General features: G+C 45.2%; 1 protein-coding gene across 1 annotated transcript in view; it reads right to left on the bottom strand.

Annotated features, from left to right (window-relative positions):
- Nucleotides 1-21,714, bottom strand: part of pcloa (piccolo presynaptic cytomatrix protein a) — an 87,535-nt gene extending 65,821 nt beyond the window's left edge. Inside the window, exons 1-3 of the mRNA XM_036518419.1 lie at nucleotides 21,281-21,714; nucleotides 18,518-19,265; nucleotides 14,151-15,302 (exon numbers count right to left, since the gene is read on the bottom strand). Of these exons, the coding sequence (XP_036374312.1) occupies nucleotides 14,151-15,302; nucleotides 18,518-19,265; nucleotides 21,281-21,498 (2,118 nt within the window). The 5' untranslated portion in view covers nucleotides 21,499-21,714. The remainder of the gene's footprint in view (nucleotides 1-14,150; nucleotides 15,303-18,517; nucleotides 19,266-21,280) is intronic.
- Nucleotides 21,715-23,301: the final 1,587 nt, after the last annotated feature.

The raw sequence follows: 23,301 nt of genomic DNA on the forward strand, positions 1-23,301 counted from the left end.
TCCAGTTAAGAGATTGACTTGATTAAGCCAGTTCCCATCTGTGAAGCCATCCCCAAAGGTACTGCATTACTATATTCATTTTTCAAATGCTGACATGCTTAGTTATCTACAATAAGATGACATTTATCTCTACAGCCACACTGAATGTATTTCAGTAACTTCTACTTGCACAAGAATCGCCCCAATACAGACAAATCACATCAGTGACTGTGGATTAATGAAAAAGACAAATGCACAGTTCGAAGTTGCATTAAACATTGCTTTGAGCTCAGAGATAGCACCCAGGTTTGACTTCTACCTGTAAATGCTTCTTGTGCACAAAAGTGACTGAAGTGGGATTCAATTGTAGCCAGTCTCTGTGACAAATCTTCCCTATGCGGCATTTATGCCTGTTCATGTTGTGAATTAGGCCCAGAATCCAACAGATGAGCAGGAATGGAGCTGGAAGAACTAGAGAAAACAGTTACTGACCATCTATTTGTCGACCATTTAATGCCCAGGCCGATGCAGCAGACCCAGGGCTGAATTTGATTTTGCAGCCATTTCACTGCTCTTAAGGGTGGAAGGAAATTGAGGGAAACTGAACTGGCCTAACTCCCTCTCCCCAGTACAACATAAACACATGCAGAGCTCCCTCTTTGGCTTGATTTATCACAAGAGCCTGGGCCCTCAAAGCTTTGCGCAGAGATAGACGGGGGGAGGTTAATACGCTGTGATCGAATTGTGAACCACCATTTGCACAGAAGCAAATCTGCCCTACTTCCTCTTCAAAGCAAGCCGGGCCTGTTCTTCCCATGCACCACCGAGAGTTCAAGTGCGGGAGACCAATCGAAGCTCCCCTCGAAGCGAGGGTGCGTACGCGAACACAGCCTAAGAGACCAAGGCTGCCCTCTTACCTCCAAGTGCCATTTGACATTTAATCCGGTGTTAGCTGCGGTCGCCGCGTGGACCAGCCATTAAAGTGCCGCAAACAGCTGCATTAGGCAATGGGAGGAGGACAGACACTCCTCTGCTACATGTTTTTCTCATTCTCTCCATCTCCCCTTAGATGCGTTCCAAGCTGCCCACTCGCACCCCTGGCCCTCGCTCCGTACTGATCTCAGATCAACACAGAGGATGTGATGTGAATCTCTCATGCTGATCTAGTATGCTAGCAGGGTGAGGAGAGTAGGGGAGAGGAGAGAGAGAGAGCAGTTTGGAGTTCTGCATCATCCTCCTCCTTTCCTCATTCACTCACTTTCCCCCTCTCTCTCCCTCTTTCTCTCCATCCCTCTATTATTAGGGTTTCACTAATGGGAGCATGTCTCCATGTCAGAGTGCCAATTATTTTGTTTTGTTGGAAATATATGTGTTCTATTTTAATTTTTTTTATTGTTTTCTTCCTCTGTATTAATGTTCTTTGTGACAGCTATTCAATAAAGAGCTTTTAAATGTCTGTCCTGTCTCTGTGTCACTCTGAATCCCCCTCACTCTCTATCTTATGCTGTCTCCCTCTCCACCCCTCTCTCACTCTCCACCTTATTCTTTTTCCCTCTCTGCCCATCTTACTATCTCACTTATGCTGTCTCCCTCTCTCACTTTCTATTGTACTGTCTCTCCCTCTCTGTCCCACTGTCTTCCTCTCCACCCCTGTCTCACTCTCCATCTTACTCTGTCTCCCTCTCTACACCCTCTCACTCTGTCTCTAGTTCAACTTTCTCTGTCTCCACCCACACTTTTGCTCTTTCTCTCTCTCTCTCTCTCTCTCTCTCTCTCTGACTGCTCTTTAACCTTCACTTTCCCTCTCCATCTTTCCTCTGTCTCTCACTCCATCTTTCTTTCTGTCCAAGTTTAACATGGGACCCTGGGCTCTAATCAATCCCCCCCCAGCCCCCCTCCCCGCGGCCCCCCTCCACAGTGATCACATGGAGAGATGCTCTTCGCAATCAGCACCCCATTTCCATAATTCTCCCATAATGACAATCACAATCCCCGCTGCCGCAGCCAAATCAAGTGCTCCACGGTCCAACAGAGCGGGCTTCGTGGGAGTTCTGAATAAACAACCGCGGCAGAAACGCAACGGCTCGCTTCAAAGCGCCGCCCACGTGTCCGACCCGATCCGCTTCTCGCAGCACACCTCTGTTTAAGGTCTGTGCACGGCTCCTGGATTAGTTACATTCTCCCAAAGAGAGCCACGCTCTGGCTTTTCAAATGTGCTATTACTGTTAGTTCCCCCCATGTTTAAAGACAGCTGAATCCGCGTTTTGACACAATGCATGTAAACAGTTGCCGAACTCACAATTCAAACAGTTGCAGACATATTTTCAGCTGCCGGACAATTTAACACAGGTAGGCAAATGGTGGCACAGCTTGGCGTTGTGTTGCTCTGTGAAATTTCATTTTTCTGCACCAGACAGTTCTTCTCGTAATTTGAGGAGAGAGCAGCGCGAGACTGCTGAGTCCCTCGCTGCAATCAGGTAGCAGAAGCAGTCTGGGTAAACATTCGCATTCCCTTGCCTTGGGCATCCCCCCCCGAAACAGCATCGAATTACACTCCCTCCGATTGACTTCCATCCCCAGACAGACATAGGGTAGAATCCGCCCCTAAATGGTAGGGCTGGCAGGCAGCCATCCGTTTGCTTTAATTAAAGCCAATGTGTAAAGTCCACTGGGCCCTCGGAGGACAAGACAGAGGTGGGTGTTTATTCTAACTCTGGCCGGCTTTAGTTAAAGATAACCCGTTGCGCAGAGCGTAAGGCAGACATGGACGCAAACCTGACGCGCACTCCATCTCAGGAAAAGAGGGTGTACCGCAAACACTGAAACCCCGCCCCCCACCACCACTACTCCCACACCCACACCCAAACTGATTTTACACAGCCCAACTCCCCATCTTTAGGTACCACCCCAAGTGATTCGGCAACCAGAGCAGAAAATCCCCCCTCAGCTGAAACTAACTCCTGCAGTTTTTCTCCATTGCCTTCCTGATTGGACGAAACACCCCGCTCACGACGTTTGCTGGGGAACGTCACATGATGTTCCCACAAGTTCTAATATTCTTGTCAAAAGACAATAAGGAACCAGCACCGACGGCGGCAGATTCCTTTCAGCGAAGCAAGCCTGCGTGGGCAGACGTCCCCTTTGAAGCCGTGGACCTTTTTAGTGATTTTAAAGCTTTCCTGAAGATTCACACAAATAAGCAAATCTCTAGCTGTCAGCGACGCGTTTTCTGCGTTTATATTCCTACACCCGCTTAATTAATTATTGCGTCCTTTGTATACCACATCCACTGACGGCGCATTTGCTTAAAAACATGGCCACTCTAAATCGATTTGAATTGAGGGGAAAAAGTGGCACTGTAACAGACACAGCATCGCTCAAGCCAATTTCAGTGGTTTGCTGATGCACTTTGGCAACTGCTGTGTCGGGTACAACTTGATTTATGTATTGGCAGCACTTTAAATGCCCCGTTCGTAATTAGGCCTTCTGAAAGTATTATACTAATAAATACATATATCACCATATTTTCATGCTCCTGAAGCGGGATATTGCCTCCCTTTATGTGATTTATACGCTCAATTACTTGCCTTTTCAGAGCGAAGGAAGTGCAAACTATACAGCCAATGGTGTTTATCAGTGGCCCAGAGTCGCAACTGCGAGAGGGAAAGGCCATGGTCACAGCTACAGCTCCGTCTGGGAGAATGAGCTGTGTTTACTTCCTCATTGCGTTCAGAGGAGGCCCTCCAAAATAAGCGCGCCCACGCAGTGCCGGCGCCGTTTGAATCTGATGCGGTTTGAAAAGTGAATTAAAGTGGGCCCGCGTTGTGTAACACCGCCTCTCTGTTCCCTCTGTTCCGGCAGGACGTGCGTTGGCACCTTATCGATCTACTGCCAGGTGCCTCTGGCAACAGCTGTTGCCGGCTAATATACTGCACTTTGAACGGGCCCCGCGACGGGCGCCTCCCGGTAAATCAGGCCCCTATGAAAACGGAGGATGCTGACCCACTAATCTGTAATAAGCAGAGTGCTCTGCTCCAAGGGACAGAGGGCAGGCCTCGCCCTCTCCAATCTGACTCATGGCACGGCACCAAGCCTTTGAGGGAAGACCAACACAGGCCAGGCATCATCAAGGTCACACTCCAAAGCCAAGGTGTTTCCTCGCTATTGAGGAAAGAATTAGTAGCACACACAGATGTGTGTGTGTGTGTGTTTTGGTTTATATACAAAATGAGGCCCTTACAATTGCTCACAAACGAGCTGCCTCCCTTTTCCTCGGAAAAATGTCTCGCGGTTAACTGTGCAGCGAGGCTCCTGAGCGAGTTAAAACTAATTAAACTCGCTGCTCATAAATGGGCCAGAGAGAAGTGTCATTTCCCGCGGCCTCCTGGAGCCGTGCAGCCTCAAAGCGGCTTAAGGAGAACGCTTGCTGAGTCAGGGCCAGGTAGCGTCTCGCTATCTGTCCTCTCCCAGGACTATTTTTAGTGTCCCTTCAGCATGCACCAGGGGCTGCTGCTATTCAGAAGAGCAGCGCTCTCTGGCCCGGCCCTCGGGCTGCACAGCATATCTCTCCAGAACGGTGCGGTGCTGTGCGGGGTTCAGATACGCGGAGGACTGGCAGACCACAGCAGAGGCAGCAAACGACAGCTGATCACTAAACACTTCAATGACACCAGTGGTGTGTGTAACTTACACTGGATTCAGGTCAGCAGTTCAGGATTGCCACATTCATACTATAAAACCACTACACATCCAATGTTAAGGGCAACTCACAATGCGGTTGTACTGAACAGATTCTTTTTGTCTAAAATTGCCAGGACTGGACATTAACTGTTTCTTGTTAAGTACAAACTGTGTTTAAATCCTTTTTTGCTTGATACATCGATTGATGGGGGGGAGAGAAGACAGAGAGAGAGATCAAGGAGATGGAAGCTGTAACTCCTTAATGTTCAAGTCTAGACTTAAATCATAAGCCTTAGGAGTTAGGCCTGATCCACTGCAGTGTTGGAAAAGCATTTCAGCATTAGCATTAGATCAATTTTACTGGTCGTATGGTATAGATAACACAGAACTTTCACCAAAAACCTTTTTCCAGTGGCACAAAACATAAACCGTGACAAAACGGCCATTTCACCGCTGTGTGAGCCTTTGATTTGAGGCGGCTAAAAAGAACTCAACAGGTGTCAGACGGATCGATGGTGTCTTCTCTCAAATAGCACTGCTCTTTTTTTCCCCCAAATTGTCCAGCTGGATGTTGCCATAGAGACCAAGCCCTTGCAAAGTCAACCCCAATAACTGGAGATTAGAGCGAATCTGAAATTCTGCCCTAACACTGTTCTAAGTTAATAGATGAGAAAATAATATCTAATCTTTTTTCTGAGAGGTGGATCATCCAGCAGAAATCCTCCTCTTCTGGTGTAGGCCCACGGGTGGAATAATGAACCCTCATTATAGCACGGCAGGGCCTTGCTCTGACTGGGGCTCCCTCAGTTCAAGCCCATAGCTAATTGAGGGATGACGGAATCTATTCCTCATCATCCCTTAAAGCAGATGACCAAATTCAGGATACTCCTCTGTATTTGTTTCTGCTGAGGCCGCCCTTAAATCATTTTACTGGTTCACTGAGATGTTAGCAGGAATGGCTCAGATACATTGCAGGGCACCAGTAAGAACCTTAAAATCACAAATTAACCAGCTCTGGAGATGAGCAAGTTTCAGGGTTTAGCCAATTCACCATAGAATTCAGCAGTGAGGCAGTATGATAAGGCCCTTCATCAAGGGGTGGGCAGCAATGTTGAATCTTCAGTTTCCAGTACTGGCGCACGGCCAAACGATCTGGGACATCAGGCCAGGCTAAAGGTGCGTGTTAATTACATTAAATGAGAAAGGTTTAGCTTCACCCGTCCCCTCCTAAACAAAGACTTTATTATTTACGGGCAAACGGCAAATGGCAAACAGCAGACATCAAACATTGGCCTCGTGCTTCCACGGACTCCTTTCATCATGGACAAAAAGCCAACGTCGCAGATGACGGCGATGAAATTTCAAACAGTTTTTAACGTCAAATATTCCCGAACCCCAGACAACGAAAGCACCAGCTTTCAAGCGGCGCGGCTCGTGAATAGAATGGGGGGGGGGCTAATGGATGGACTGGCTGCCAGCACACCCCGCACACAGTACTGTACTTTGCCTGCTAAAAATACAGCGGCTTTTATGCTGCAGAAAAGACCACGTCTGTCTGTCTGCTGGAGATGCGCTCTGGCTTCAAAATAGGGCTTTGAAATGCAAAAAGAGGATATATATACACACACAAACACATGCTCAGACACAGGCACAATGCATAACATTGTGGAGGTCGACTCCCCCTGCAGTAAATTGTCTTTGCGTCTGCTGTCCTTTGTTATTCCAGCCAGACAGTCCCTGTGTTGTGTATCTCAAAGACAGCCGTTCCGTAGCGGCTGCAGCCGACCGCTCGGTGCGGGGAGGGAGGCCGAGAATTACGTAAGGCCATCGCACGGGCATTATTTTTCAATAACACAGCGGCGAGCGCGGCCTGGCTGGCAGTAAATCTGTCTCAGGAAGAGAGCGTGCGGGCTCGTATGTTACAGTGCCGGGCTCCTTGGCACACCCGCACTGTATATCAGAGCGCTCTCGGTGGCGCGAGGCAGTGCTCTTGACCAAGTGTGAGCAGGACCAGGCCGACTGTGCGCCATCAATGAAAAATATCGCTGGAAATATTACGATGGGGCACGGCCCATCATACCGTCATACATCATTCAGTTCTGTCTACATGTAATCATCATATTTTTATGGTTTGGCTGCATTTAGTAATAACAGCATACAGTTTTAAACATGAGGGTCATTTTATTGGTTTATAACTCAGTGTTAAATATGGAGCATTTTCATATCTGGATTAGCTCTTTGTTTAAGCATAAAGCTGAAGAACAAAATACCAGCAGGGTTATGTTTCTGAATTTGAGAATTTTCTTCGCGGTGGCTTCATATGTATGGCAAAAATATGGCCTTGCGTCAAACGAGCTACTTGGCCATATGGTTCACGAGGTGTGTGAACCTGGGGTGACGCAATAGCAGTGAGCATGACTCCCCCGCACTGGGGGACTTGTTCCTGTGACTGCGTGATGGGCTTGTGTCTAATCTCCACCCCAACCCACACACACAAACTCACATAGTAAGACAAACACATACTGTATATACATGCACACATACGGACATCCACACACTGTACATAGATACACACATTACACACTACACACATTGTAAGTTAGACATGCATAGATTAACATGTACCCTGTAACATATACACACAAACATATGCATATATACATACTGCACCTATACATACATACCAACACAGACATTTACCACACATACACATATTGTATGCTGAAAAACATACACAAAGAAACATACACAAAATATACATATATACATATACAGCCACACATTCTGTACATACACAATCACACTGAGTACACATGTACACATATCACATACCATACATAAAGGTACACACACACACATTCACACCATTAACACCCTTAACCTGCTACTGTAGTACACAACCACAATGTCATCGGAACAGTCTGCTCCTGTCTTGTTCAGAAACAACGTGCAAATCAGTGAGCGATACGGCCAAACGGCTGCGGCTGCACTGTCAACCAGCACGGGCGTGACACTTGGAGCCGGACAAGAATAAGCGACTGTCGAGTGACCGGGCCCCCGCCAGCAGCAGATGGCCAAGCGAAAACGCTCAGCGGGTTGGTCAAGCACTGCTGCCCTAATCCAGCTCGCCTCTGCTTCCCTGCCTTTCCCGCGACTTCGCCTCGGCTCAGCGGTAAAGCTGTTGCACCCCCCTCTATCAATTTAATGGAGTCCCTGTACCTCCATAGGCAGAGCCATTCATATGAAGACTTATGCAAATTACCATTCACTAGTGGCATTGAGGACAGGGACACCCTAATGAAAATAAGCAGCAAATCATTTAAGTTTTTTTTTCTTCTTCGGTGGTACCAAAAAAAAACCCTAATTAGAGCTCTCATGTGAAAATATATCAAGTGATAAAGTGCGTTCGTGCGGCTTAAATGTCAGCTATCAGACTCATAGGTCAATGTTTATTCATGATGTCTGGGCAGACTCCCAAACAGTATTTGTTCACATTACCGATCCCCGGCTCACAGCTGCTGTAGCCAGTTGCCATAGATTCAAATGTATTTCCTTCTCAAAGGCCAATTTGGGATACTGTACATGAGGATAATTATAGCACTTATATTTAGTCAGTGCCGCAGCATGCGTGCAACTTTTGAGCACGCATCTCAACTTCTTACAAATTGCTGACTTTGGCAGCCTCTTTTACAGCTGTGGCTTTTTATTGGCTTGCCAACCTGTCAATCTCTCAGTGTGGGAAGGCCTTTAGGCAGTTCCATTAGTCCCCACTGACCGCTGAAGCTTTTATTGGTCCTTACTTCCACAAGATCCACTGATGCCCACTGTAAAAAAAGTCAGTGCTGCTGGGGACATGTATCTGCAGTTATGGACTGCAGTGACCACAAGTCCTTATTTTTCCTCCTTCAAAATCTCTTTATAGTCAATGCCTGCTGAATGCCTTGCTATTGGTCATCCCTCTTTCCCACACTGAAATACTTATAATGGCAATCAGCAGTACACTAGGGGCAACTGAAATTGGTTAAGCTACTGTACTGTGCCCTGCTTTAGTGAGAGTACATACTTAATTTGCATTTCGATAAGCTTGTTGACAAGGTTTCAAGAACCACTTTATGAACCAGTGAGTCAATCACTGACTCATTTGAATCAAATCAAAGTCCTTTTTTCTCTGCATTGGTCCAAAGTGAATTATTCAAAAAGGTGAGTCACTGAAAGCACATGGCAGCTCTACCCATGTGGCCTCCCTTGGTCATCACTAACTTACAGGTCACCCACTTCTTGTGAATCACTCTCATTCACTGTGATTTGATTAGATTTAATTGGTTTCTTTAACACAGTCAACACAGTGTTGTATTTTACATCGGCATATCCCGAAGGTTTTCCACAAAACAAGCTACGGATTCTTTGACTCCCGATCCTTTTTGAATTTGGAAAAGGAAAGTCACTGCTTAATGAATTGGACATAATTTCATTGCACTGAATGTGAGAACAAAATGAACATGGCTGTCCCCCAGTGGAATATCTAACATTCACTCTGCCGTGAAACAATCTCAATCACAACTCAATAAATGCCAATCAGCATGAATCTCTGTGTTGGGATGCTCCTGCTTTGAAATGGGAGAGCCTGACTGCTGAGGACTGTCCACATTTTCCGACATTGTGTTGTAAATATGAGGCCTGAGAGTGGGAGATGGAGGAGACTTCATTTTAATCTGATGGAAGCGGCCAGGCGGTACAATACACAACTGCCCAACACCCGATTACAGCTCTGCTTTCCCCCTTAACGGCAATAAAATCACGCTTTTCACACACGGTGCCTAAATGAGGGAAGGGGGAAGGGCAGGTAATGTGAGCCTCAGATCATTACCACTTAGCTGCTCCACAAGGCAAATAAAGGCTTAGGGAGCATCTAAAAAGTCTCAACACTAAACCAGCAGAGCAGCTCGTAATATTTTTGTTTATAGACTTTTACATAAAGCGAAAACAATTCTCTTTCAAACTGAATGCAGAAGCAGAGATTTACTGGAGATAAATGTGTTCTGACCAGGATGAATCATCAGAGGGTCAAACCATCAGAAGACTTGGCAATTGTCCCTCGTTTTCTGCCTCAGATAAGACATCATCGGAGAGCGTATTCTCCAGAGTGCCCGCTAAACTAATATACGCCGAGCGCAGATGTGAATCGCAGGAACAGAAGCCTGGCACGAGCCTGTAGAGATATGTAATATCTCGGCACTGCAGGGGGTTTAGGGGAAATGGCTCTGGCACCAGGAGAGAGGGGAATAACTGGGAAGAAGGAGGAAGAGGTGTCTACATTCAGTGTGGTTATTAGGTCTTCATACAACATTCAAATAATACAGCTTAAGAAATGCGCTTCCCAACAAAGGCAAACCAGGTCAACTAATGAGGGCTTCTTGTTGCTCTAGGATCCAGGGATTATTATTAGTTTACATTTTTACACAGGTATTGGAATTCGGAGACAGTCCATTACCAGGGAGACTTACTGGTCTGTTTGTTAATGGGTCCAAGTGAGAGCGGGACTACGAAGAGCAGCACCAAAGGGAAAATGTTTCTAACAACAACACAGAGTATTTAATGAGCACTTGCATGTGGGATTTTCAGGACTTCTGGACCAGAAATGCAGCCAAGTGCATATTCATGCATGCATTCTAATATCTCATCTTGTGGGTAGCAGCATTAAAAAGACCTTGTTACTTTATACGTTATATGTTATTTTCCATGTTTTAATCTTCATTTTTATTTCATATAATTTCAAGTTGTGCGGTGTATACTGAAAATAGGATACTTAGTTTGACTTCGTACATGCTTACACGACAATTATATGATATTACAACTCTATTAATCAGCTCCAATACACATCGACCGTAGACGGTCTGGTAGAATTATTAGTTTTGAACTAATCCATATCTAATTAGGTTTTGTACAGAGGCATAAGCACCTGGGATGGCAATTCCTCCCTTTCCAAATTAGTTTCTGTACGTTTTTTTCCCCAAACAGAGAAATAAACATCTTCCCCAGCCTGAGAGGGCAAATTTAGAGATGGACAATTAGCATTAGGTCTAAATGCATTAAGTAGAAATATGCAAGGATTTGCATTGGAAAGATTCACATTTCCTTGACTCTCCCAGAGTGAGAGAGTCCCTTCGGAAGTGCTGACGTGCACGGTGTTCCGCAAGGTAAATTTAACATGGGCGAGCAGGCAGAGGCCTGACAAAACGACGGACACTCAAAGCGACAGTGTCCCCATACACAGCTCATTACGAGCAATACTGGAAAGGACAGAGCCGTGCCCCTGCTTGACTGCATGCCAGGAATTAAGAGGACGTTCAGCTGGATGTGCAGGCCTTGCGTTCTCTCAGTGTTGTGGAAGCATTCATCACCTGGAAGACCATGCCTTCTCTCCTGGTTCGGTTAAGAAGTTCTATTTTCTATTGAAAAAATTCTACTAAAGAGTTCCAGCAATGGAACTGTAGATACACCCGTGTAAAGACAGGGATTTCAATGGGGAGTCTGCCATCTTGGTGATTACTGAGACAGCGCCAGTGATATGCTCACAAATGCTACCACACCCCAGGACAGGGAGCAGGAGATGACAGGGTGTATTCGCTGAGCGACAGCCTTTTTTTCGCCCCGAGGTTAAAGTCACGGCTCCTGCCATATGCCAGTTAATCCCTTCAGCATGTTGTTCCTAAAATAGACTGCAGGGGATTACAACTGCTGTCCCAGAGGCATGCAATGGACCACAACATTAGCAGCATGGCCCATGCATGAGGGCTCCCTGGCCGGATCTCCATGGAACCACTGCAGACCTATACAGGACCCGGGACAGATCCGCTCCGATGCAATACTCGGGCGCATCACCGACGCGACACCCGAGGCGGGTCAGCTTACATCATATTTATCCGATAAGAGAGCGCGGCCTGAGCCATAACTAATGCCGGAGTGATTTAGCAAAAGCATGAAAACACACGCCTCAGATTGCACTGTTGTGATATTACCGTTATCGGCAGTTTATCTCAGGGAGGGAAACCAATGATGCTTTTTCACCCTGGCCGCAATGTGGATGCTCTGCCTGCCGCGCTCGCTCAGGGAGTGAAATCAAATGCAGCTGTTGGAATTGCTGCCTTATATTTCCCAGCACACAATGGTTGTAGGCTATGATGGGGACCAGGGGGACACAACAGTACAATACAACCATACAGCTTCGACACACGACGCGACTAGGATTCCGGGCATCCTTGGCAGGTAAGAACACAAACCGTGCATCAAATTACTGCATCAAGTGTCAAGCCTTTTGTGGTGGAGTGGGACTCGGAGACGGACTGCCCACTCTCAGCGATCCTTGTGCCATTTACCGAGCTGGAAGGTTGCCTTAGAGAGCGCGAGTGTGGGCACAGGTCCCCTCAGGGCAAGCAGCGCATCAGCCACAGACCTCTCAGCGCCAAACAGCATGCGCCAACGGCACCAGAGCGGATATGACTAAGACCTTTTTCGCAGCGTGGAGTTTCACTCACGCGCACTTCCTTGAGTGACTGTAGCCAAGAGGGGACATATTTAAAAGGTGCACCTGCTCCGTATCACACCACAACCAGGCCATGTGTAAGACCACAGATGGTTACTGAAATAAAATGCAATTGTGAAAAAAGAAAGCCTTCATAACAACAGGGTATGAAGCATAGTCACCCATTGACAATCATTATATAAAGCTGGTTGTATAAACCTGTACATGTTACCTCTAGAGCTGTCATATCACTGCCATTATTCATACCTTTACAGTTACTAAAGCATCAACTACACATGTAAATCTTACTGTAGATACTGGATATTGTAAAAAAATTGATAAAAAGAAAACATGCTGCACAAAACACTACAATAAATAAAAAAGCTAACTTTTGTCACTGAATTAATTCAGTTTGTTCACTAGAATATTTGTTCTGTAGTTCCTCACTCTTTGTCCTGAGAGAGAGCGCTAGTATGGGAGAGTGCCCACATCAGTAGATTGGACTGAAGCCTCACGCCAACACAAACCCACCAGAAGGACCTCCAGCACAGCCAATGAAGCAATTAACCTCACAGAGTCCCAGAAGCTTTACCAGGCCTTTGAGTCACAGCAGAGAATGAGAAAAGATTTCCTGTGAGGGCCTGTCCCACATGGAAAATTCAAAATGCGAGCATGGATCCAGTCAATTCTCATCCCCAATTACTTTGTTGGATCACCACGGTGATGTTTCAATCAAACTTTGACCTCATCACAAGCCAGTTCTCGTAACCCGGACTTCACAAACTCAAGGGCCAGATTAGTATACTACTTATTCAGCTAAATTTGATCAGAATTCAACTGTGAGCCATTCAGGGTCCTACAGCCTCTCAGACACGCTTTTTAAATGATGTGCTACATGTGTTTCACTGTACCAAGATGAATGTTGCACCTACTATAACACTTAGCAGACTGTTGTATGTTATGTAATGACTCCTACTATCAATTGTGACAGTGATAATTTGGCATCGTTTCAGCTCTCAGCCTAACCTTATAGAACACACCACTGATAAAATTCATGTCCTTCCATAATGATTTTACAATCTTACAAGTAGCTGATCCTTTAAAAAGCTGAGTTCAAAGTGAATATATAAAATTTTTCATTTTTCTCATTCACTTGAGAAATGTCATTAACTAAATGTTACAAACGTACAACAGAATGTATTTGACTGTAAAATCCTTATTTATCCTTATTTGATTATGCAATCCTTAATTACATAAGATCAGCTTTTTTACTTATGCAGCATTGAACTCCATTGAATATCATATTCCATGTGAGTGAGTCTTATCAGCAGATTTCTTGATTCTTGCAAGCAGAGCATTTAAATGGATTTTGGTATGGGAAAATACTGTACCATTTTTTCAATGACTTAATGTAGGTAATTCTTAATTCACTATTTCTTGTAAATACAGTTAACTGTGATGCTTATTGTAACATTTTTTCCTGAAAAAAAGCATATTCCTTAAGTGGGTCCTGTGTTGACTTTCAGGTTTCATAATCAATACAGATGTTCCATGTCTAGCAGAGACGTCTCTATTTGTTCAACACTTTTGATGTACAGTCTGCCCTCTTCTTTAAAACAGTTGCAGGCAAGAATCAAACAATCAATGAGTATTTTGCCAAGACCAAAAGAACCATTAGGTTCTTGAATGAGCTACAGAATAAAACCATGAAATAAGCCTTGTAATCTATATGACATTAAAGCTGAAAGGTAAAAACAGCAAAGTCATAGCAATTCCAGAAAAAGATACAAGGTAATACTCTCCACCAAACACTGATTCATTCAAAACCTTCCCAAATAACTATGATAGCATTTTGAGCATTCTCTGTTAAAACCTTGTCAGGACTGTGTAGACACAAGCCCTTTGTGTAAACAGGAACAAGAAATAGATGCATTTCATTCACAGTAATTAACTTGTCTGTCTCTCTTACCTCGGTGAGATGAGGCATGGGATTAAATCCACAGAGGTTGCAGACGGTTTTCTTGCATTCGGTGCAGGTGTTGTAGTTGGGGGCGTCCTTGGAGCCCACGTTGAGTTCCACTTTACACAGCGGACAGTTAGTCTGTGCCGATTCAGAAGGGGGACCGGTTGGTTCTGCGGGTTTGGGAGGTTGTGTTGGGGGTTTGTCTGCTTTTGCAGGTGCAGGCGGAGGGGCCTTGGCCTCCAGGGGCTGGTCTGGCTTCTGTGTGACCGGCGGTTTGGCCTCGGCCACCGGTGGCTTCTTGGGAGAGGGCTGGGTCGGAGGGGGCTCCGCGGGGGGCTCGTCCTGAACGGCTGAGGTGATCAGGTTGGAGGCCGAGCTGAGGAAGGTCGAGCCGAACCCGAACATCTTGCTGGAGACGGAGTCTGCCGGCGGCGGGGCGGCCGCGGGCTGCTTCGGTGCGTCGCCAAACCCGGTGAACCCGAACAGTTTCCCAGACACTGACTCAGTGGGCTGGGGTGTGGTAGGCTGGGACGCAGCTGGCTGGGACTTGGGGGGCTCGGAAAAGCCGCCGAAGCTCAGGCCGAAGAAGCTGGACTCCTGTTTGGGAGGGGGCTGGGCCTGTGGCGGGGGTGCAGATTTGGCAGGGGAGGAACCCGGACCACCTTTTGGAGCCTGTTGCTGGGGCTTCCCTGGTTCCTGGGCGGGGCGGCCCGTTTTGGGCGCCCCACCGGGGGGTTGCTGGGCTGGGGGTGGCCCTTCCTGCTGCTGAGGGGGCTTTGCAGAGGGCTGTTTCTGTGGTGGTTGCTGTGCTGTCTTGGCTTGGTCTGCTGCTGGAGTGGGGCCCCTCTGCTGTGCTGCAGCCGATTGAGGGCCCACTGCACCCTGCTTCGGCCCAGCCGGGCCGGGCTGATCAGGAGGTTTCTGGGTCCCTGTCTGTTTCGGGGACGCTGGGCCCTCTGCTTCCTGCAAAGACTGCTGTTTGGCCAGCGGGGATGGTTTGGTGGGCTCCGGCTTGGGGGGCTGCTCTGCTGGAAGGGATTGCTTCTTCTGGGGTGATGCGGGCGCTGAGGACTGGGGCTTCTTCATGGGGGGGCCGGGGGCGTCCATACCACCGAGAGCTCGCTGCATCTGGCAGTTCAGGCACAGCCACTCCTTGCCCTGAAATGGTTTCAAACAGTATTAAAAACACCTAGAGTGGCTCTGTGATAAAACCACACTGTTAAAAACACATCCATAGTGGCTCTGTAATGAAACCACTGTTAAAAACACATGTATAGTGGTTCTGTGAGGATACAAAATAATTTTAAAAGCACTACTACAGTGGCTTTATGAGAAAACTGAACAGTGATTTAGAGTATGCTCAGTGGGTACAACTAAATTCTGTCTTTATGGTTCATTTCCAAACACCTGCCTCTTTTGCCAGGAAATTTTGACTCAAAACTCAAAACTTAAATTGCATGTACAACTGCATATGCAATGATCTCTTCTATATTGAACGGTGGCTGCTGGGGGAACTACTGCTAATTTTTCACCCAATCCCAGGCCTGCCACAGTTTCACACATCCTTAAAAGACAATGAGAGTCATTTCATGCTCTTTCCCATGCAGCTGTGCTAATGTTTAACTTAATGCGTAACCAAACAAGCGAATTTGACAGGGATAATCACATCATTTCCCCCTCACATGAATATAATGTTTGAATAGAATGCCGTCCTTAGTCATGGATCCTGATGGTTGCATTCTTTTTTCATCCGTTGAAAGGCATAACTGCTCTTATTAGGAAATTTATCATCTCATTATGTTCACGGCGACTGGAAAAGCTGTCCAAAATAAATAAATAAGTAAATATAAATAAATAAATAAATGGAGCGAATCGGTGATAATCACATTTCATTTTTAACCGTAAACAGCTTGCGTTGCGCACGCTGTTCTGATCTGAGGTGGAGGCCCTCTCTCTCCCTCCGAAAGCCATTCGTCTTCATCGAAAGGTTACGCGTGACACACGTTAATTTGTTTTCCCTTTTCTGACCCGCTTAGATTTTATGGTTCTTAACAAAGGGATCACTGGCGTTTCATGCTCTGTTGCCACCAAGACATTATGGCTATACTGTTATACCGCACAGGGGACAGCTGTTACCAAGGCTACAAGGCACCAGTGAGGAGAGGCCCAGCTCCAATGGATATCAATATATATATTCTTATCAGTTTGCTCCAGCTTGCTGTATTTGCACTATGAACATTAAATATCTAATTACATTGGCTTCCAAGAGGAATTCAAAAATTGCATGCTTGCTACTGGCACACATCTAGCACAACAGCATTACTTTTACACAACTATATTTCCTGATTATTTTCACATACATTAATCCAGTTTAAAGATTTATATAAATCATTATTAAAATAGTGCATCCTTTTGCTGATAACCCCTATTTTTCTACATGAAGCAAGACAGGTCAATCGGATCTACATCGGCTGTATATAGTCCTCTCCCTGCTGGCCTGCTCGTATGCGCTTAAGGATGTGTGATGTCTGGAGGGCATGACTGATGGTCTTAGCAGTGCCACGTCTAACCTGTCACCCTTTTCCATAACAGTGGCATTAAAAATAAAAATCCAGTGCAAAACAGCAAGGGTTTCAGTCAGGCTTTGTCCATATTGCTGCCAAAGCCCAAGATCACAAGAGGGAAGGAATGTTACTTTGCACGGCATGGAATGTGAAGTTAGCCACAACAGGCCAACTGTTCCGTGTGATGTTTCTACGTTCTGAGTGGGTGCGGCAAAAAATGGTGACCCACATAACAGAGATTTCCCACTGCCAACAGGCCGCTAAGTGCTAAGTATGTGTGATATTAGATTTTATCCTGTGAGGAAGACCTTCACCTGATGATTGAGTGATCTCAATTCAGCTGTGCTCTGCATCTTACAAATACATTAGCCTGGGGCTCTATGGGAATGTGATAGTTGCTTAGCCAGTGCTAATATCAGCAATCTGATATGTTCGAAACCAATAATCCATTTCGGTTACGCAGCAGTCTTTTCATTGTGCAAAATATGATAAAAAGGCCATGCTTGTTTCTTGTGTGGATGTGCGCATTCCGATACAAAGAAAAAAGATGTGCCAGTTAAAAAGGGCTGTAGCTTGTGGCAAAGAGTATCATTTAATTTTCCTCAGTGTGAAGAAGTAATTTCAGAAATGAAAGTAAAACCCCCCCAAAGTCAAGTGAATATGCTTAATCAAATTTCACATACTAAGCAATTCAAAATGTATTATACAAGACTGCTGATTTTTTTTCTCCAAATTTTGGAAGTCTAACTAACTTTGCCCAAACTCTATACGGAGCCACATGTGCTCAGGACATGAATAATGCTCTACAATGGTAGTTAACCTGCTATGAATGTTAAAGGTTATTAAAGGTTAATGAGCAAATCTATATTAGTAACAAGAATAGTTGAGTTTATCAATAAAATGATTCACATAACCTCTAGCTACTTTGCCTTTGTGATTACAACTCACTTAATCAGCAGTGGCATATAGTTCTCTATATTTAGCTTAAGGGAAGATCTGATTTTACTTTCCTGAAGTGAATAATCCCTCAACAAAAACATGTTGCTAATCTTATTAGGAAAGAGTGACATTTTTTCTCTTTGAGAAGGATGAACAAAATCTCAAAACAATCAATAAGGATGCAGTGTTCCAGCTAATGATGTCCACGCCATGCTGGAAGCCAATAGCCTATATTCACCAGAAATTCTGACATTTATCTAAGAAAAGAAAAAACAAAACAAAAAAAACTTTGCTCATGCTTGACACCTCAATAGCCTAGAATGGTGTGAGAGGGATTAATCCTTTGAAAAACTGCTGAATGAATGACACTAAAATTCTCCAGACAAATATTGCCCATTACTACATTTAAGTGAAAGCGATGTCATTTGGTCATACAGCGTGCTGACACTTTCATTTACAGTTATGGAATACGATACACATGGAAGTCCAATATCAATTCAATGTTGCTGTAGTTGCAGCAGCCTGCATGTGTAAGCGTATGGTAAAGATACGGTGCAATTTTAAGATTTGGCTAAATGAACTGTGAAGGCTTGTGAAGTAGATCCAACATGAATGAAAAGGAGGATGTCTGGAGATTACATTATGCTTTTTGATCTCAATGCGGCTTCTGGAATAATCTAATTTTATCTTATGTAACCTGTAATTTTGTTTAAAATTCTACAATAGTCCTTATTATCATCAGGAGTTAATGATTAAGACAGATTTATCTTTAGCTGATGTATGTAACAGTTATCCAGTATTTGCATGATTAAAAAGGGGTTTGTCATGAATGGGTGACACTTTAGAGGAGATTGATATTTCAGATCTTACCGCTGAGTCAGGAGGGCTGAATCCACACAGGCTGCACACCATGGTTTTACATTGCGTGCATGTGTTATAGTTGGGCGGGTCCTTGCTGTGCAGGTTGAGTTCAGTTGACTTACAGAGCGGGCAAGACGATTTCTGCCCAGTGGGTCCAGCGGTGGGAGCTTGTGACTGCCCAGTCCCTGCTTTACCAGGCCCCTGAGGCTGGGGACCAGGCTTGGCAGGCCCCGCCGGCTGAGCTCCAGCACTGGGGGGGCCTTGCTGGCGAGCCCCAGGCTTCCCGGGCCCTTGTTGTTGTTGTGGTCCAGCCTTGCCGGGCGCTTGCTGGGGGGGCCCTCGTTGCTGCGGGGGTCCTTGGCCCTGCTTTGGGGGCCCCTGCTGCTGGGGGGGGGCTTTACCGGGCCCGGCCTGCTGCGCCGCTGCCTTACCCGCCGGTTTGGGCTTCTCCTCCTCCTGCTCCTCATCCCCGAAGAGGCTGAATTTGTTCACAGCCGAGGACACCGCGCTGAGGGGGTTGGCCCCGCTCAGGAAATTGGAGGAAAACATGCTGGATCTGGTCTCCTCTTTGGCCTCCTGCCTGGACAGGGACTCTAAAAGGCTGATAGAGGAGGGGCTCCTCCCTGGGGGGACCTGTCTGGCTGCCGGGCCTGTTTTGAAGGCATCAACCGTCCGGCTCTTACTGAGTCCAGAGGGCCCCTGGGCGGGAGGTCTTCCTGGCTGCCGACGCTGATGGCTCGCATCTACCTCGGATGTCCTGGGAGATGGAGAGAGATGAAGAAAAGAAAAAAAGAAATATATATTTGCCGTGTATTCCATTTCAAATAAGGTTGCATTTTGTGTTTGGCCCAATCAGATTATCAAGACTGCCAGAGGTAATGCTCACTCTCTTTTGGTACTGCAGTGAATAAGTCCACCCAAACGATGCACCATTAATGTCCCAGATTCAGGTCTGTTTATAGGAGCTGCATTCATGTAACACAAAAGGGATGCCTAGACAAAGCCTGAGCATATCAATAAGCGTGAAGTTCACACCACTGACAAAAATCCTGACGTTCACATCAATATTATAGCCCTGCAAAGGGTTCATTGAGTGCTTTATTACCTTAAGCTGAAACTTTCAATCAGCAAGATATATGAATCTCCATTACAGCATTTCAGGAGAACCATCCCTGCTATGCATGAACTCTCTCTCTACAATTTATATCTATCTACAATCTATATATATGATTGTGTATTTTTGTCATTTTGGAATTTTAATATTTACACGATTATGGGGTGTAAATTTGCAAGTGGGTTTGACCACTGGGTTCTTGACCAAGGGAGTCAGTGCTGAATTTCACATGGGACACTAGTGTTGTTCCTGTTGACAAGCCACTTAATCCATTAAGGTCACAACTTTACAATTATATAAGAATCAAAAAAATATAAATTATGAAGTGTATTAAGCCCGTTTTCAGACATCATCACACTAGCACACAGCATAGTAACCTAGCTGTTAAGATATCACACCATTTAAAGTCATACCTCAAATGAATGTTTGCCCTGATACATTTCCCACCCCTACTTTACCTTTATGCATTCAAATATTTTCTACCGTGTATTCGCCATCGTCTGTTTCAGCACCTTGGACAGGGACCCGGACGCTGAAAAGCACTATCGATCAACGTTAGAGGCTACACTTCCTCAATCCAGTCAAAATTTCCTTCTCAAGAGTAATATAATATGTACCGTCCAAATTAAAGGGGGGGGGGGGGGGGGGGGGTCGCCGAAAGCAAACGTCCTTTGCATTCACAGTGCTAAATATAACTATATCAATATTTATGCCCCCTCCCCCTACCGTAACAGAAATATAAATAACATATCTTCTTAATGGTATGTCTACATGTTATAGGTGTATTTTATAGAAAACTGCTGTTCAAACGCAGTGGGCAGTAGGAAAATGAACATTGCGTTCAATTCATTTTCGAGCTAATTGATTCTCACGCAACTGACAGAAGTGTTGGAATTTAATTCTCGGTTTAGTTGTCGTCTAACTAGGATTTCTACCAATCGTACCATCACCAACGAGCAACAGAAAAAGAAAAATGGATGGCGCTTTGCTTTAGCGAGAGAACACAATGATCTTAGGTGAAAGAAATGTGTGAATGTGAGAATGTGTGTTAAGCTTGGCGAAGGCTATTGTACATAAAATTACTTCCCAGTAGTATTTTTACCCAGCAGCCAATTCGATTTCTTCAATAGACACTAGTGTTTTATTGGCATTTATTGAGACGACACTGGGGGTATGGCTTGATATAACATTCAGAAAAAAAACAGTTAAACTAAACCCTTTTTTGGACAAAACACCACGAATAAAACGTCCAAATATACATATATAGGGATCACCAAATGAATTGAAATTCATATTTTGACATAACACGGGAATATAGGCGACGGCGGTGTTGTTTCTCATACGAAACACGTCCAATATAACCACACATATTTTGGCAAGAAAAGCAACATTTGCCGGTATAACTCACAAACCAGAGTAGCAAGAGCATATTTCGATAGGTATATTTTTCCATTAGTGTTATTTGGTTCTCATTGCCAAAGAAACAGAATGTAAATATGAATGGGTGTGAACGTGTATTTTTTCTGTCGTGGTCTTGATGTGCTACTGCCAACCTGCAATGCACTAACCACAACACAGATTCTATTTAGAGCTCCCATATTAAGAGTAGTAAGGGGCGAGACAGAAATTGACTGCACAAAAATAATAGAACATCATGCCTTTGTGTTGGAGCATCCTTTGCGTTTCCAGGCGGCTTCGTTTGCGCCCTTGACATTACGGCGGCGATCTGTTTCCTCTCCTCCTCGCTCAGTTTGCTCAGATCCGCCTCCGTTCCTGCGGGGATCTGAATGAAGCCTCCCTTCCCGTCAGAAACAACCCCTTCTGGTAATCCAGAGAGTCCCCCTTCCCCACCCTCGAGGCTCGCTTCGTTCCCCATGACCGATCCCCTTTGAAACTGGACGAGATTGATTCGGAAGGTCCCTGTTTTTCTATCTCCAGAAATCCGGTGCGATTCTGCTTCGCTGCTTGGTTCGCATCTCAGACTATTCCTCCATCTTTACTCAGCCCTCCTCCAGTAGTCTCTGTTGATCTCTCGCATCCCTTCTGCCGCGGATGGAGGTTACGGAGCTCCGACTCCAAACCTCTTCCTCCCTCTCTTTCCCACCAACGCGCATGTTCCGCTTCTGACAGGTGATCAGCGCACATCACCGCACGAAAATTGAATTTAAAGGGACAACACGTTTTACGCGTGACAGGAAGCTACGCTTACAATGGATGAGCATTAATTCGTGCGGACCAGTTTTATTTGAGCGAGCTCATTTATTTTATCCTTTCATTATTTACATATTATGTAAATACCAAAGACAGAGCTCCATCGCTGTCTAGCTATGCCCAAACATGCTGGCATTCTTGAAATGGCTCTAAATACTGGCCCCACACATCGTATCTGGTTTTGACTCGTTACCCTCTATGTGAGGACACAATACAAGATTATAGTAGCTTTTGCATAGGTGAATCCCTATGAATGTTTACATGCTGAGTTTAAAGTATATATTATTTCTCAAGGTCAGGGGCACCTAGTGTTGAGACAGACAATTTTGCAACCGCCACCACCAATTCACCTTCAGGTTGACAGTAAACATTGATGGAGCATGACAAATTGGATCTTGACGGGCCTTTTACCGAGAAAACACAGATCATCCCTCGAAGGGAACCGTGACAACTCACACTGTATTGCTATTGGCTTTATTAGGTGTCTACATGACTGCTGTCAGCTGATCTTGAGAGAACATCACAGACACTCAAATCCAGATAAAATGGGTCTACCATTGAAGGGGAAGGAAAAATCCAGTACATCTCAAAAGTCACCCTAAATCACCCCTTTCTCAGGAACGGTGGAACGTGGTGGTAATAAATTCAACACCCCTGCTATTCAGTGACAAGAAGCTGCAGTCCTTGTAAGGGGATTAAATCCAGTTTGCTGTTTGTCCAGTTTGCAGTTTGCGGTTTGTCATCAGAAGACTGGGGACAGGGAATAGTTGAACATTGCAGCTCCACAAGGACTCCCACTCAGAGAGGAATGACAGGGACCAAAATGGTCATACCCCCGATGAACGTGGAGCAGTCATTCAAAAATACATTGTAACCCACACTCTTGTGGGTAGGGTGTTTGCGAGTAGGCAAGCTATGTGTAGGCAAACATCTATGACCCAAGTACCTTTTCAACACATTAATAGCTCTCTTTATGCCAAGGATACCTATTCATAAACATTTATTGATATAGTTCAATATGAGATAAATATTTTATTTTTGGGTCTGTGGATGTTTCCCATACCATGTCCAGGTATCCTGGAAGATGGTTTTCAAAATACTATAGATAGAGGCAATGTGAAAACACAAAACCAAATCTAGGGTAATCCATCTCATCAGTATTCCAAGATGTGTCAAGCTCAATTCCCTTGAAGTCTCCAAGCTTCCAGCAAAAAATCATTTAGTGTTATTCACAATTGGTCGATCGATTCAGAAATTGCATGCACTTGTATGACATCAACTATTCTCATGTAAGCAGTTCAATTCATTACAATGGTACTCTGCCACAAGTCAGCCAATCAAGAGAGGAAATCACCAGTTTGATCGCTAGATTAGAAAAAAGTCGTTACCCTCCAGCATTGTCCATTGGGGACGTTATGTTGGCATGCAGCGGTCGTTCTCATTAACAAAGGTTTTCCCTCCAAGGTAA

The sequence above is a fragment of the Megalops cyprinoides genome, chromosome 23 (genome assembly GCF_013368585.1).
Source record: "Megalops cyprinoides isolate fMegCyp1 chromosome 23, fMegCyp1.pri, whole genome shotgun sequence".
In the NCBI taxonomy this organism is placed as follows: Eukaryota; Metazoa; Chordata; class Actinopteri; order Elopiformes; family Megalopidae; genus Megalops; species Megalops cyprinoides.